Below are 14636 nucleotides of genomic sequence, written 5' to 3' on the forward strand. Positions count from 1 at the left end.
CATTTTTTGTTATTTGTATTCTTGATAATTACCATTCTGAGTGAAGTAAAATGGAATCTCAGTGTAATCTTACATTTGTCAAACTTATCGGTATTATTCTTAGATCTTTCCTAAAGTCAAAACTGTTATAATTCAAAGGGTAAAAGGCTATAATATAGGGATGATGAAGAAGTATTTATCTTTCTATTTGATAATTGTTTTCTAACAATTTCTGGATATTAAAAGTCCCCTAATTTTATGTTTCAGAATGGCATTATAATGTATTCTATCTTCATTTAATTTGAAGAATTGAGAGATGTTTCTCCATTTAACTTCATAAAACTAGTGTTTAGAACTTATTTTAAATTTTTGTTCTGTTTTGGTTATTCTCAGTGAATTTGTTTCTTGCTTTCACTTTAAAAGAAAATTTGGAAACATGATCTGAGGATTATGTAGGTTTTCGCCATTTGATATCATTTTATTTTGATGCACTTTTGAAAGTAAATCTGTAAGCATTTAGGTATTCTGTGTTAAAGAAGAGTGTGGTGTGTTCTGAGTTACAGGTCTCTTTTCTCATTACCTTAGACAAAGAAACAGCCTTGGTATAACAGCACATTAGCATCAAGACGAAAACGACTCACTGCTCATTTTGAAGACTTAGAGCAATGTTATTTTTCTACAAGGATGTCTCGTATCTCAGGTACATTTAGCAATTCTTTTATAAAATAGCAAATACATGTTTCAGGTCTGTTTCTAGAGATTTATGCAGAATTTATAGGAAGTCATAGTTGCAAAGCAAAATATATTTGACACAGTCTTTTCAGAATACTCTGGAGGTCTTAGGGATCTTGGAGAATGTTGTTTTCCAATGGCAATTTTTGTCTGTTTGGAATTTTTAATCTTAATATTAAGTTATAAAGCTATGTAAAGCCATAACCATGTAACTAGCAAAAATAATTTCCATTCAATTGCCTCTTACTCGGCGTTAATTATATTTCTAAGTACTGACTTCTGTGCTAAGAATAAAAATGTAAAAGAACTGGTTCTTATTGTGATGGGGTGTTGTAAATACAGCATAAGAAAGCAACAGGTAAGTAATGATACTATGTGAAATTGTGTGTCATATAGATATGCAGAGGGTGTTAGGAGAACAGAAGAGAATATCCAGTAATACAACTGGGAATGAAAATTTCAGACCATGTTGAGAATGAAGAGATGTAAAGAAATGTTCTGTGCAGGGATTTTGGAGGAATTATATTTGGGACAGGCTGTATGAATTGAAAAAGGAAATTAGAAACATTCAAAGTAGAGGAAATAACATGAAAGACATGAGTACAATAGCTTAGGATATTTTTATTGCTTTAGAGAAGTAATAAAGTTCCCTGTTCTCTGTTCTTCAGCATTTCTTAGCATTTTGCTCATCACTGAAGTAGGGACATTAATATCAAACTCATAAACATTTTAAGGGTTATAGGTAATATATACAAAACACAATGCTCAGTACTTGTTGGGTGCTCAAATATTTGATGCCATTAGTAGTATACGTCTGCTAAATGAAGACCAGTAAGCAAAATAAATGTCTGATAGATACATTATTGGTTGTTAAAAAGTAGATCTTGCTTTTCTCATGAGTAAACATGCTTCATGTTATAATCTATACATTACTTAAGTTCTTTGAACAAATTTGGGATTGGTGATGGAAATTACACAGAATTTTTCACAGAAGTTTAAGGGGAAGCCAAGATTCGTTTGCTTAACATGTTTGAACTTAATCATAAACATTTTGTGTAGATAGAGAGCTGGCATTTACTATCTGGGAATTGAATTCTTTCTTGGGTTTCTGAAATAGTGTATAAATATAAGCTACATTAGGAAGCTCTTAAATTAAAAGTGGGCTAAGACCCGCATTCTGATTGGCAGAGAGTCAAATGTTAATTAGTGTTATGTAGTAGGCCTAGTGGCAGACATTAAAAAGTATTGAAAGAGAGATGAGAGAAAAAGCTTTGGGTAAGTATCAGTAATCTTTAAGGCACTGGCAACACAGGTATGCTATGGAGTAGTAAAGGTATTCACTAGATTCTGTGTATTTTGGGGTATAGCGTTTTAGGAGGTTAGAATAAATAATAAAATAAGAAGAAAAATTAGATAATTATTTGTGTGATCTGGGCTATATTGTACTTAAAGCATGAGGAATCTCAAGTATGTCTTATTAGATTTGCACATTGGCTACCATGATTATATGAAATACCTTTTAATTCCTTTGGTAACAAAGAGGGAATTTTTAACTTTTACATAGTGGAGCACATAAGAGACTGATTATCCTTGTGTATTTTCAGAGGACAATCCTCAAATATGCCCACAACTCAACTTTTATTTTCAGTTTTTGAAAATAAGTGGTGAATATTAAGAAATTAATGTCTTGGACCCTTAATTGTAATTGAAAGAGGATGTAAATTAAAAAGCATTAGGAGAAAGAAAATAGACATAGCATATACTTTTACAAACTAATCTGTTATTAGGAGAGGAGATTGGCCAGCAGATATATATGGATATTTATCATAAAATAACCAAGCAAACAAAATTCTACCTTTTCATAATCAGATAAATTAAACATGAGTTACTATATTTTCAGATATTGAAATAACTAGTTTCATTGTCATCTAATAGTTTCTGATGTTGCTGATATTAATGAGCTTGGATAGTAGCCAGAAGTCCATTTACCCTAGAAGAGGATTATGTTCTTCAACAGAATACATATTCTTGAATTCTTGTAATTTATGTGATTTGAAATTGATGTCAAAATGTGAAAGAATAGGTCAATATTAAAACAATTTTTAAATGAATAAAGAAACTCTCCATTGCTTATTACACTGAACAACTCAGTACTAGGATTGCATATGAAAAATATCACATAACTATTACATGTTAACCACTCTGGAGTAAAGTTGATGGTTTTGTTTTGTTTTCCTCAGTAATTTATAATTTATTGAATTTACCGAGAATAATTTTTGTGGAGCCAGAGCTTTATGTTAATACCATTACAACATCACATACTAATTAGGTTATTCCTTTTCTTGTGTTTAGAATAAAAACGGCATTAAATTGGACCCTTTTAATCTAAATTGTTACATGGATTTGCTTAGTGTTTAAAATTTATAAAATACCAGGGACAAAATCCTCAAGTAATTGTTTTTCTTTAGTATAATTTTTAAATTTCTTTATGTCAATAAATTTTCTTCAAGATAACCTAATATTCCAGACAAAATAATAAATTCTTTACTCTGTATCATATTCACATAACTATTTTTAATTAATTATTCTTGTGTTTTAATTTTATTATGCCCACCATTTAGGTGGCATTTAAGAAGGAAAAATATGAAAGTGTACCCTGAAAAAGCTGTGTGTATGTGAGGGTATAAGCATCAAATAAGGAAGAAACTATGAAAAGACAATGTTAAAACAAACTTATTTCAAATTTTCAATCTAGGAAGCTAAAGTCATGGTCCCCCCACCTCCCTTCATTCTTTGGAAAAGAGAATTAGTCCAGGTTTCAAGCACTTTTGAAAAAAAAAAAAGAGCTTTAAAATTTGTGCTTTCGCTAGGCCTTCCTCTAAATTGAAGAATAGATTAGTTGTATTGTCAGGTACTTTATAAGCTGATTTTATAAGTTAAAACCCACATGATTTTAGCTTTCAATAGTTTACTGAAGTGGACTTTACGCAAAGTATTGTATAGTGATCCATTGGATGGAATTGCTGTTTTCCATATTCTACCAAAACATTTGAATGAAACTATTTTTTCTGGTTGAAGTTACTCTTTGGGATAAATGGGAGCCACTTCAAACATGTTTTGTTTTTGAGAATCAGTAGTTTATATATTGCAGCTTTCTACTTCCTTTCAGTAATAGGATTTGAAGCACCTGAAAGTATTACATGAACAAAACATGTTTTATTTAAAAACTATTTTTTATCTAAAATGTGTTATAAACTTTGTTTTGAAAATAGAGAAACTTTGGCATAAATATATATCCCTGTGAACATGTTCCTTTAAACAAATACTCTGTCCATATGTATAATTCTCTTCCTAAGCTATCTTTATTGATAAAGGATTTTGTTCTAATAAATTATTTAACTTTTCTTAAGTAGTAGTTCTTCCATTGTTTTTTTTTTTCCCAAGAAGTTTTTACTAAAAAGAGGAAAGAGTATTCACTGTTGTTCTTATTGATGTAGAAAAAGTGTCTTTCAAAGAACTACTGAGATGTTTTCTATTAAAGTTGAAAGATCATCTAATTAATTTGAACATATTGATCTTCTCTAAAATCTTTTAAAATAATTTTTTGTACTTATAATTTTTAATCTATGTATATTATTCTTACTTTATAGTGGAATTCATCTGTTTGGTTTTCTTTGTATAGACGACAGTCGAACTGCAAGCCAGTTGGATGAATTTCAGGAATGCTTGTCTAAATTTACTCGATATAATTCAGTACGACCTTTGGCCACATTGTCATATGCTAGTGATCTCTATAATGGTTCCAGTATAGTCTCTAGGTAAGTATTGAGCACTCTCCTTACTATTTTCTTTGATAAAAATATCTAGAATCTAGTTGAATTTGAGAAGCAGTTATATCATATCGTTAAAATCCTAGGTTTTATTATACTTGGGGCACCAGTGCTGAACCCCATTCTCTCCAGAAGAGAGTCTTCCACCCCATCCCTTGAATAAAACTTATTTTCCTGTGTGTGTGGGGGGGTTCATTATACTTGCTTCATGTGTTCATTTTATTTTCTTAAGTTTTTTAAAGCAAATCTCAGATGCTACATCATTTCATTTATAATCTCCATTTCTTAAAATAATGGACATTGTAAAATTACAAGGCTAATCACATCTTAAGACAAAGCATTAATCCCTTGGTTTCTTCAAATTGCTCATCCACATGAAATTTACTAGGTTGAATTAATCCTGAAGAGACATTTTTGAGACAGATCAGGAATTTCACAAGTTGTTTGTGTTTTTGGTGCTGGACCTGTGACTGATCTACATCCTCAGACCTGACTCATTTTAACTTGTACAGTTTACTAAAACTTTGCTTTTCATTTGTAGGACTAAAATATTTATGTGTATGAAGATTGATCTTGAAATCCAAGTCATTCTCTGAAAAGAGTATTTGCAGGAAGTCTTTTAATGCATGCTAACTGGTTGCTAACTAAATCAGTAATGAATAAGACAAAAATCAGACTTTTATTTTTCTTTATTTTGGCAGTGTGAGCTCTTCTTCAGTACTGGGTTAAACAAAATATGAAAATGCAGCAGATTGTAGGTTTCATTTAATTACATAATTCAGTAGCAACAAATCATTGACTACCTGCTAAGCTAAATGTACAACCATAAACAGGCCAGAATGATGCTTATTCAGGAAAGCTCACAATTTATTTTAATGCCTGTATGATAAGAAATACAAGAAATTATGAAACAATTTAGCTTAAAGCAACAGATTAACATTATTGCTTAAATTCTTAACAACAGCTAAGAATGTTTATGTTGATAAAAGACCTCAGAAATGTAGTTTAACTATCAAGTTATTTTATAATATTGATGTGATATGTATACACTATAATTTTGTGAGTTATAGCCAAGCCTAAATGTACCATAGTAGATCTCATTATATAAACTACTTTCTCTGATTATTTTGAATCTGGCCTGCATTTTATTTTCCTTTGAATACCTTGAATTGGTTCATCTTTTATGCTAGCAACCCTTCTTTTATTTCAATTAAACTGTGTTAACATTCCTAAATGAAGAAATTCCAATTTTTAAGGTTTGTTAGGACAGATGAAAACTAGTAGGTAGCAAGAAAAGATATATAGCGAAAAAAGTGAAGGGGCATTGAAAGTGATGGCCATTTATTGAGTTTCTGATTTCATTGTGTGTGTGTGTGTGTGAGAGAGAGAGTTTTGTTTTTGTTTTAGTTTCTTGTATTTAAACATATTGATAATAAGTTCGTTTTAAAGATTTCTAATTCCTCTCAAAATAGAAAATTTAATGAATTTATTTCAGGAAAAGGATGGAAAAAGATAATATTGAATTTATATTATATCATAGACTAAGTAATTATTCTTTCTATAAAACTGCATGAAATATATCTCATGTTGATCACTTACTGCAGTGAGAATCTGAGAGAAAACCAGAAACTGCTTTTTCGATCTTCCTTTGCTTGTTTGTGTCAACACTATACCTAGCATCCACAAGGTGGCAGCATTTATTTACAATATCTCATCTATGAGACCATTTACAAGGAGTGAAAATTGGTGGCTTATAGTGGAGTTCATCCTCCTGATTATCTACCAGATGGTCCTAGGTTAATAACATCAAGTAGTGAATGGAAAGGAGACACTTTTTTGCTCTTCATACACAGAAGTAACACACATTTTACATTTTGTCTGACATTAGATTTTCTGTGGCACCAGACATTATTGTAAAGTTTAAACTTACGTGGTATTTAGTAGTGATGGCCGTTTGCTGAGTTTCTGGTGTGTGTGTTTGTGTGGGTTTTGGATTGAACCCAGGCCAGGGCATTGTGCATTCGAGGCAAGCACTCTACCAACTGAGCTATATCCTCAGCCCCTCCATGTATATAGTCGTTTATTTAAAAATAATTTATAATTGCTATCATTTGTGTGTGTGTGTGTGTGTGTGTGTGTGTTCATACATGTACTTAGGGTAATGATGTCCATCTCATTCCACCGTCTTTCCTATCCCCATCCCCCCTCCCTTCCGCTCCCCCCCCTTTGCTGTATCTATAAAGTTTCTCCATTTCTCCCATGCCCCCCACCATCCCTATTATGAGTCAGCATCCTCATATCAGAGAAAACATTTAGCATTTGGCTTTTTTGGGGTTGGCTTACTGCACTTAGCATAATATTCTCCAAATCCATCCATTTACCCTGCTAATTCCATAATTTTGTTCTCTTTTAATGCTGAGTAATATTCCATTGTGTATATATTTTCCCTATTCCTTCATCTACTGAAGGGCATCTGGGTTGGTCCTCCTGATTTGATTTTTAAATACCTAAAGTGTTATGGTCAAAATTGTTATACAATCCACCAGAGATTATTTGAACATTTTTGTTTATGTTTATTCAAATTGTTGAAATTGAGTTATGTCAGGCATTACTAAATTCATGAAAAGAAAATGTTCATATATTGAGGCATTCATTGATGCTAACTCAATTTACTTCTCAGACACCCATAGGAAAAGTAATTCATTCTTTTCAGGTTCTGGTACCTCTATTATTCACTTGTTAACTAGGCCTGAATGATGAACATTTTTTAATTTTAATTTAATGTTGTTACATTCAAGCGGTCTCTTTTTGCATAGTTCAAAACATTCAAATTTTGTTTTTAAAGTAGCTATTTAAAAAGAAAAGATTATTTTTGCTAAACATCAGTTTATAATGAATTTTGATCCAGGTCAGATTTAGGGTAACTGTAACTTTTAACATGTTTGTGTTTTGTTTGATACCAGGGATTGAGTCCAGGAGCACTTATTCCCTGAGCCACATTCCCAGCTGTATTTATTTATTATTTTGAATCAGGATCCCACTAAGTTGTATAGAGCCTTGCCAAGTGGCTGAGGCTGGCCTTAGAAGTTGGAATCCTCCTGCCTCAGCCCCATAAATTGCTATGATTACAGGCGTATAACACCATGTCCAGCTTTAATATGCTTTTGATTGTAGAGTGCTATTGAATTTTAAATTTTTATTTAACAGATCTCCAAGCACTTATTAACTGGATTTTTAAAAAAGAGATATACTTTTAAGGACTGCCAGTATCCCCCCCACAACACACACACACACACACACACACACACACACACACACACACACCCCTGCCCTGCCTCTCTGAATCAGAATATATTTTTATCATTGTCTTAAAAGTCACTGGCTGTATAGGACTGTGGAAAAATAAGATGAATGGAAGTGCAGAAGAGAAGATTTTCTTCCTAAATTTTGCCTGGGATCCATCTTTTAAAGCAGTTATTTGCTGAACAGTGTTTTAGGCTGAAAGTTCCCTGCTGGGTAGTAAGAGGAAAGGAGAAGAAAGTGGGCATGGAGGCAGATACTTTTGGAGATTAGGTCGCTGGGAATTAAAAAATCTTTTAAGAGCTGTGCAGTTTCCATATGTCATCTTACATTGATGGAAGAAGTAGTGGTTGTAGTTTGTTATGACACTAACATACTTTCTTCTATTCTTTCTATGTATCCCAAATCATGTCATTTTTTGCATAACTTTGTGGTTGAAAGTAGAAATTGTTGTTAAAAACTGGGCTATCTTTGTGCTTAGCAAGTTTAAGAGGAAGATAAACTTCGAGCATAGTCTCTGGAGAAAACATGTAGAGGAAAGTTAAAGAAATATAATTCACATATATTCAGTTGTGTAGACTACCTCTGCAGGAGAAAGCCTTTATGAATCTTTGGAGTACAACTCCAAATTTGAAGTAGAGGCTAGAAAGAGCAGTTTGCATGAGTAAAGTTTCATTTGGATGAAAAAAAAATGTGATCTTATTTCTTTGTTATCTATTCTATGTAGAAATAGGCCCAATTAATCTTATTTAAATGAGATGAAATGAGAACTTGAAATTATTCTAGCATTTTATGTGGCACATTGTAAATACTGAGTAGATGTTAGTGTTATAATTTCAGATTTACAAGCTTACCCTTAGAATAGTGCTTCGGAATTAGAACTAGAGCTTGTTAAAATAAGATTGCAGAGCCCCACTCCCATAATTTCTGATGATCTAGTCTGTATAGGGGGAAAAAACGTGGATTTCTAACAAATTCCCATGTGATACTAATGGTACTTGTCTGAGAAATGTTGCTGTAGATTAAGAGCTTTGAAAAGAAGAAATTCTGATAGAAAATATTTATAATCTTCAGGGAAAGGTCATGATTATTTTTTAATAAACCATATGTATTAAAACAGTTTAATAGCCACATAGTAGCCAGTGTAATGAATTAATGAATTAATCAGATACTTACACCTACTTAAGTAATGAATAACTTTGGAATGTTCAGTATTAGAAGTGCAGGGTAGTTTGTCTCATAAAAGTGAAGTTCATTTTCGTGCTTAGGTAATTTATAGATTTTGCACTTGCACAAAGGTGAGAGGTGTAAATATCTTTGAAAGTAGAAAATGTGGTCAAGTATAATCAGTAGGTGGGAAGAGGGAAAGCAAAAATAACTGTCCTGTGCTCAGGGTAGAGACTAAGTAGATTCATTGAATTCTGTATTTCTACAGTAATTTATAAGATAATTTTTTTGTTACTAAGCAGAAATACTATGATTTATTCCCATTTATAAAACAACAAAGAGAAAACAGATGATAAAAACTTCTTTTAATTGAAAATGCAGTTGATTTCAGTACATTTCTCAACTGTAACATTGAAAACAAGTAAACATTAGAATGGCATTATCAAGATTCTAAAAATGATAGTCAAGCTAGAATTCTCTATTTGGGAAAGTTATTTCAAGATGAGCATAAATGCAGACATTTTAAATTAAGCCAAAATGAAGGGAGTTTAGAGAATGTTTGACATGTGCTTCAGGAAAAGAAATGATTTGAGAAGGAGACGTTTAAATTGAAGTAGACAGGGTTCAGTCAGAGAAAATAAAGAATTTAAATGTTTCAAGCAGAAAGCAATTAAAATTTTAAAAAATTGGGAAATTTAAAAATTGTAATAAGGGATTGAAGATCAAAGTTGAGCAGCGGAGATTGTAAACCATACATAAAGCAGCAACACTAGCTTCCTCTTAACTCAATGTATATTATGCAATTTAAATGGTAATGCTGTGTCTGTGTGCCTCAAATATACCATTCTGTTGGGCGATGTCAATAATGAGGAATGCTATGTATGTTTGGGGGCAAGGGTATGGAGAAAATCTATACCTTCACTATAGTTTTGCTGTGAACCTAAAACTGCTCTAAACAATAATGTTAGGTTTTTTTTCTTTTAATGAGATAGGACCAAAATATCCCCTCTAAAGAGGAGTGATTGACATCTAAAAGAATTAAGAATTTGATTAACTTTAATTTAACATGGATGTTAACATCTCTTTGAAAAATAATAATTTAAACAATTTGGATCTCTAAAAAAAACTCAGTTGAAACAATACATATTATCACAGAAAATGTGATTGATAAGTGTATATAGGCAAAAACTCCTGTCAAAAGGAAAATACTTTGATGATAAATCACAATGTGAAACATGTGTGTGTGCTATATTTAAGAGTTCTTAAAACACAAGAGCTGTGAGTGTTGAAAATGAGATTTAATTCAGGTTAGAAAGCATTGAATTTCAATTTCTTAGTTTCTGTCCTTCACTCTGCCTTAATCTGCCATTTTTCTTTTGCGTGCGCGCGCGCGCACACACACACACACACACACAATGTTGTAATGATTGGGTCCAGTCCATGGTGGAGTTTAAGTAAAAATCCCTGTGTTAACTCTAAGAGAAAAGAAGCATATTTAAATATTTAATTGAGACTTTAAAGCAGATCCATGACAGGCTGAGTGGACCAAAAATAAAACTATGTAAGTTTTAAATGGTTTTGTAACAAGCTAGAGCATATATACAAACACTGATAAAGAATAAACTTTTCTTTAAACTATCTTTGGAATATCAGAAAGTGTGCAAAATCTTGATCATATACCAAACTTCAAATTATAGAAAAATAAAAGAGTAGAGAATGCATTCTCTGATCACAATATGGAATAAGATGATTAGGAGATAATGGACTGAGATAAATCTAGGAGATGATAAAAACTTATCATGTGCCAGGCATAGTTGCACACACCTGTAATTCCAGCAGCTCTGGAGACCAAGGCATGAGGATGGCCTAGTTCAAGGTCAGCCTCAGCAATTTAGCAAAGCCCTAAACAACTTAATGAGACCTTGTCTTAAAAATAAAAAAGAGCTGGGGATGTGGCTCTTTGGTTAAATGCTTCTGGGTTCAATTCCTGGTAGGGGGAAAAAAAACCCAACCTACAGGTAAATCTAAATGCTGTTAGGCAGCTCTAAAGATCAAAAGGGAGATGAAGCTACTGTGATGAAACTTCTCTGTGTTGGAACCTGTAGAGATAGCTCAGTGCTGAGAATGAACTTCTTGCTTTCAGCCCTTACTGATAAAGAAAGTATGGGAAGAATGTAGTTAAGCACCTAACCAAAGAAGCCAGAGAAAGAGCAAAATAAATCTAAATAAAATAGAAATAAGTAGGATAAAAGTAATACATTATGAAAATAATTATTAAATCAATCCATAGTCTTTTTAAAACAGATGGTGCAGATTGCTAGTTAACCTGATTAAGTAAAACTAGGAGAAACCATGAATACATTAAAAAAAGAAAAAGAAAGAAAGAAACTGGGGAAATGACTGCCAGTACATAGGAAGAAAAAAACACGAAGAAAAAACTGTGCTCAAATCTGTTGTAGGTAATTTGGGGAACTTGAATGAAAGAGATTATTTTCTAGGGAATGTAAGTGATCTAGACAGGCCAGGCCCTAAAAGGAAACAAAAATCTTTATGGACTAATAAATTATGATAGGAAAAAATAAAGTTGACAAATAGAAAATAACGTAAGGACACACCTAACTGGAAAAAGTGAGACATCTAAAAGAAGAAAACTTTAAATTTTGTTTAATTAACAATATCTTAAACAAATAGAAACAACATATTCCTAGATGGAAACACATCATAAAAATCGGTGTATAAATTTTACATGATTGTAATGAAAATGCCAATGGATACATTTGGTTTAGGAAATAGATAAGTTGTTTTCAAACTTTAAAATACAGTTTACCAATGAAAATTCAGAGGATAAAGAATAATGAGAAGGCAAGCTGGGAAGGTTGTTGGGGGCTGAGGCAGAAGGATGACAAGTTTGAGACCATACTCAGTAACTCAGTGAGATCCTGTCACAAAACAAACCAATCAAAACCAAACCAAAACAAAAACTCCCCTGGGTTCAATTTCCAGCACCAAAAAGCAAGAGTAGGGGTTAATGAGAGGGCACCGGTTCCTACAAGATGTTACCACATATGATGATGAAATTTTAATTAAAACTGTGTGGTGTAAGAATACAGAGAATGTCATCCCACATTCTTGTAGAAATTTAGTAAATACAGTATAAACATTATTCTTCATGTGAAAAATAAAATACTTAGTGCACTCGTCATAAAACAAATTCCAGATAGATTGAATATTTAAATAGAAATGAACAAAACTGGCAAACTTTTAAAAGAAAATTCAGGATACAGTTGTTTAAAATCCTATGGAAAACAGTAAAAAAGGAATAAAGAAAATAATGCAAGGAAGCATGGGATAGAGGCAGACTCAAGGTAGCTGCTTGAAGCAAGTTAGGTAAATGGCCTTAATAAGAAGCTGATGTCGAGTTAAGACCTAATGGAAGAGAGGAAGTGTTTGCCATGTACATACTGAGAGAAGAGTACTACATCCTCAGGTTTTATCAGGTGCTGTATGCCTGGATGGAAAGAGGTGTGGAATTTCTTAGGTGTACCCTTGAGACTAGGGTAGCTGGAACAAGTGATTACCATTTTGTAATCACTTCACCTTTTTCAGAAGGTTACATAATAAGCCATTAAGTATTTTGAACCAATGGAATGATGATGTGACTTGTGTTGAGAATAGATTATGGATTTTAGGAGGTTAAATATGGAAGAAATGATACTAGTAAAGAGCCTTTTATAATACAGATAAGAAATATTGTGACTTCATTGAGAATAGTAACATTGAGCCAGTACTTTGGTTTGAATGTTTTTGTTGTTCCCCCTTTACCACCACCACCACCGATATTCATTTGTAGAAACCTAATCTCCAGTATGAAGGTATTTGGATGGGGATCCTTAAGAGTGAGTGGAATGTGTCCTTACAAAAGAAGCTTAGAGACCCCCTATCCCTTTCTCCATTTATTGCCACAGGAGACTCAGGAATGAGGCCTTTGCCAGATAACAAATCTTGATCTTGTACTTCCATCCTTCAGAACTGTGAGAAATAAATTTCTCTTATTTATAGATGACCCAGTTTTAGGTATTTTGTTACAGAAGCCCAGAAGGACTAAGAAATCAGCAAGGAGTGCTTAGACTTTGGATATATTTTAGAGATAGGGCTGAACGATGCTGTTGGTTAAAGTTAATAAGGAGATGGTTAATTAATAAGATGAAGATAATGCTTGGCAGGGTATTCAGAAACTCAATTTAGGACAAAGATGCCTGTTAAATTAAAATTGGAGCTGTCAGGCATGAGGTATTAGTGCAGAAAGAAATCTGGTGTCTGAGATACACATCACATAATCATGAGTGTACAAAATTGTGATAGGGGATAAGACCACCAAAGAAATTCATGAAGATTAAAAGGCGACAAGGTACATAGGTTTAGCTCTGGGATACTTAAATATAAAAGTGATGATGAGGAGGAAGTAAAGTAGAATGTGATGTAACTGCCAATGAGGTGGGTTCAAGTTAAGAACTCACAGTTAACTATTACATTTAGCAACCTGGAGGTCATTGTTGACCTTGTAACAACACTTACAATGGTAAAAGCTTGGTTCCAAGAAGTTAAAGAGAGTGGAGAAGACAAATTGGATTGAGTGTGAACTTTTGTGTGTGTGCAAAGTTCTTCTGTTAGAAAAGCAACAGGATGGTAGCTAAAATAGGTTTGCAAGAGATTTTTTTTTTTTTAAACTTGATAAGAAAGAAAAACTTTGAATGGCTTGTGGAAAAGATCCAGGATAGATGGAAAAGTTGATGATATGAGAAAGGATGTAGAATTTAGGAAGGTAAGCAAGGGATACAGATGATCTTCTGATCAGATCTGGCAACTTGGATCATTCATTTTGGAATGACAAGAGAAGTGGCATAGTATATCAAAGTATGTTGGGATAAATGCTGGTAAGTGAAGACTGTGTTGATGGAAGCCGTTGAAAATTACCTTCTTGTTTCTTTTTATATTTTCAATAAACTGAAGAGCAAAATCATCTGGAAAGAATGGGGATGGTTGTCAGAAAGTGCTAAGTCAGGTTAATTTGATCTTATAGAGGGGGCATAGTTAATGCATATGTCTAGGATATGATCATTGTTGTTGTATGGAGTGGAAAGAATAAAAGATATTTGGAGAAGAGGACGTATAGATGATAAAACTAAGAATTGTGACAGGAGTGGATTCGGAGGCAGAGACAGTGAACTGATAATTAAAGATTTCCAAGAATGCATGGGGTGATAGAAGGAGTAACAAGGAGAGAAATATTGGGTGGTTTATGTTACAGGAGATTTTTGAGCTGGGGCATTTAAGAGGGAAAATAGTTAGAAGATGCTGTATAGCAAGGAGAACACTGACTCCACGTAAAAGTCTCTGAACATGGCTTGCAGAAGGGCTTCAGGGAAAGCAGTGTTTTCAGGGGTGAGCAGATTCATTTAGATAAACGGAATAGTTAGGGAAGGAATGGACATAGTTAGGAGCACTAGAGGATGGTGAGAGGTTTATCTTTTACTTATATTAAAATGCACATAATGTTTGATGTAGCACTTATGTCCTGGGATAAATGGACTTAAACATTTAAGAATATTCTTCAATATGTGAGAAATA

The 14636-nt window shown here is 32.9% G+C and overlaps 1 protein-coding gene across 5 annotated transcripts in view; it reads left to right on the forward strand.

Annotated features, from left to right (window-relative positions):
- Positions 1-14636, forward strand: part of Cop1 (COP1 E3 ubiquitin ligase) — a 169843-nt gene that overhangs the window by 81770 nt on the left and 73437 nt on the right. For all 5 annotated transcript variants that reach the window (XM_058574461.1, XM_046430099.2, XM_046430098.2 and 2 more), the window contains 2 exons: positions 565-679; positions 4394-4529. In XM_058574461.1, coding sequence (XP_058430444.1) covers positions 565-679; positions 4394-4529 — 251 coding nt within the window. The remainder of the gene's footprint in view (positions 1-564; positions 680-4393; positions 4530-14636) is intronic.

This window comes from Marmota monax, unplaced genomic scaffold (assembly GCF_021218885.2).
Source record: "Marmota monax isolate L192 unplaced genomic scaffold, Marmota_monax_Labrador192_F-V1.1 WCK01_AAM20220418_F8-fsc00055, whole genome shotgun sequence".
Lineage (NCBI taxonomy): Eukaryota > Metazoa > Chordata > Mammalia > Rodentia > Sciuridae > Marmota > Marmota monax.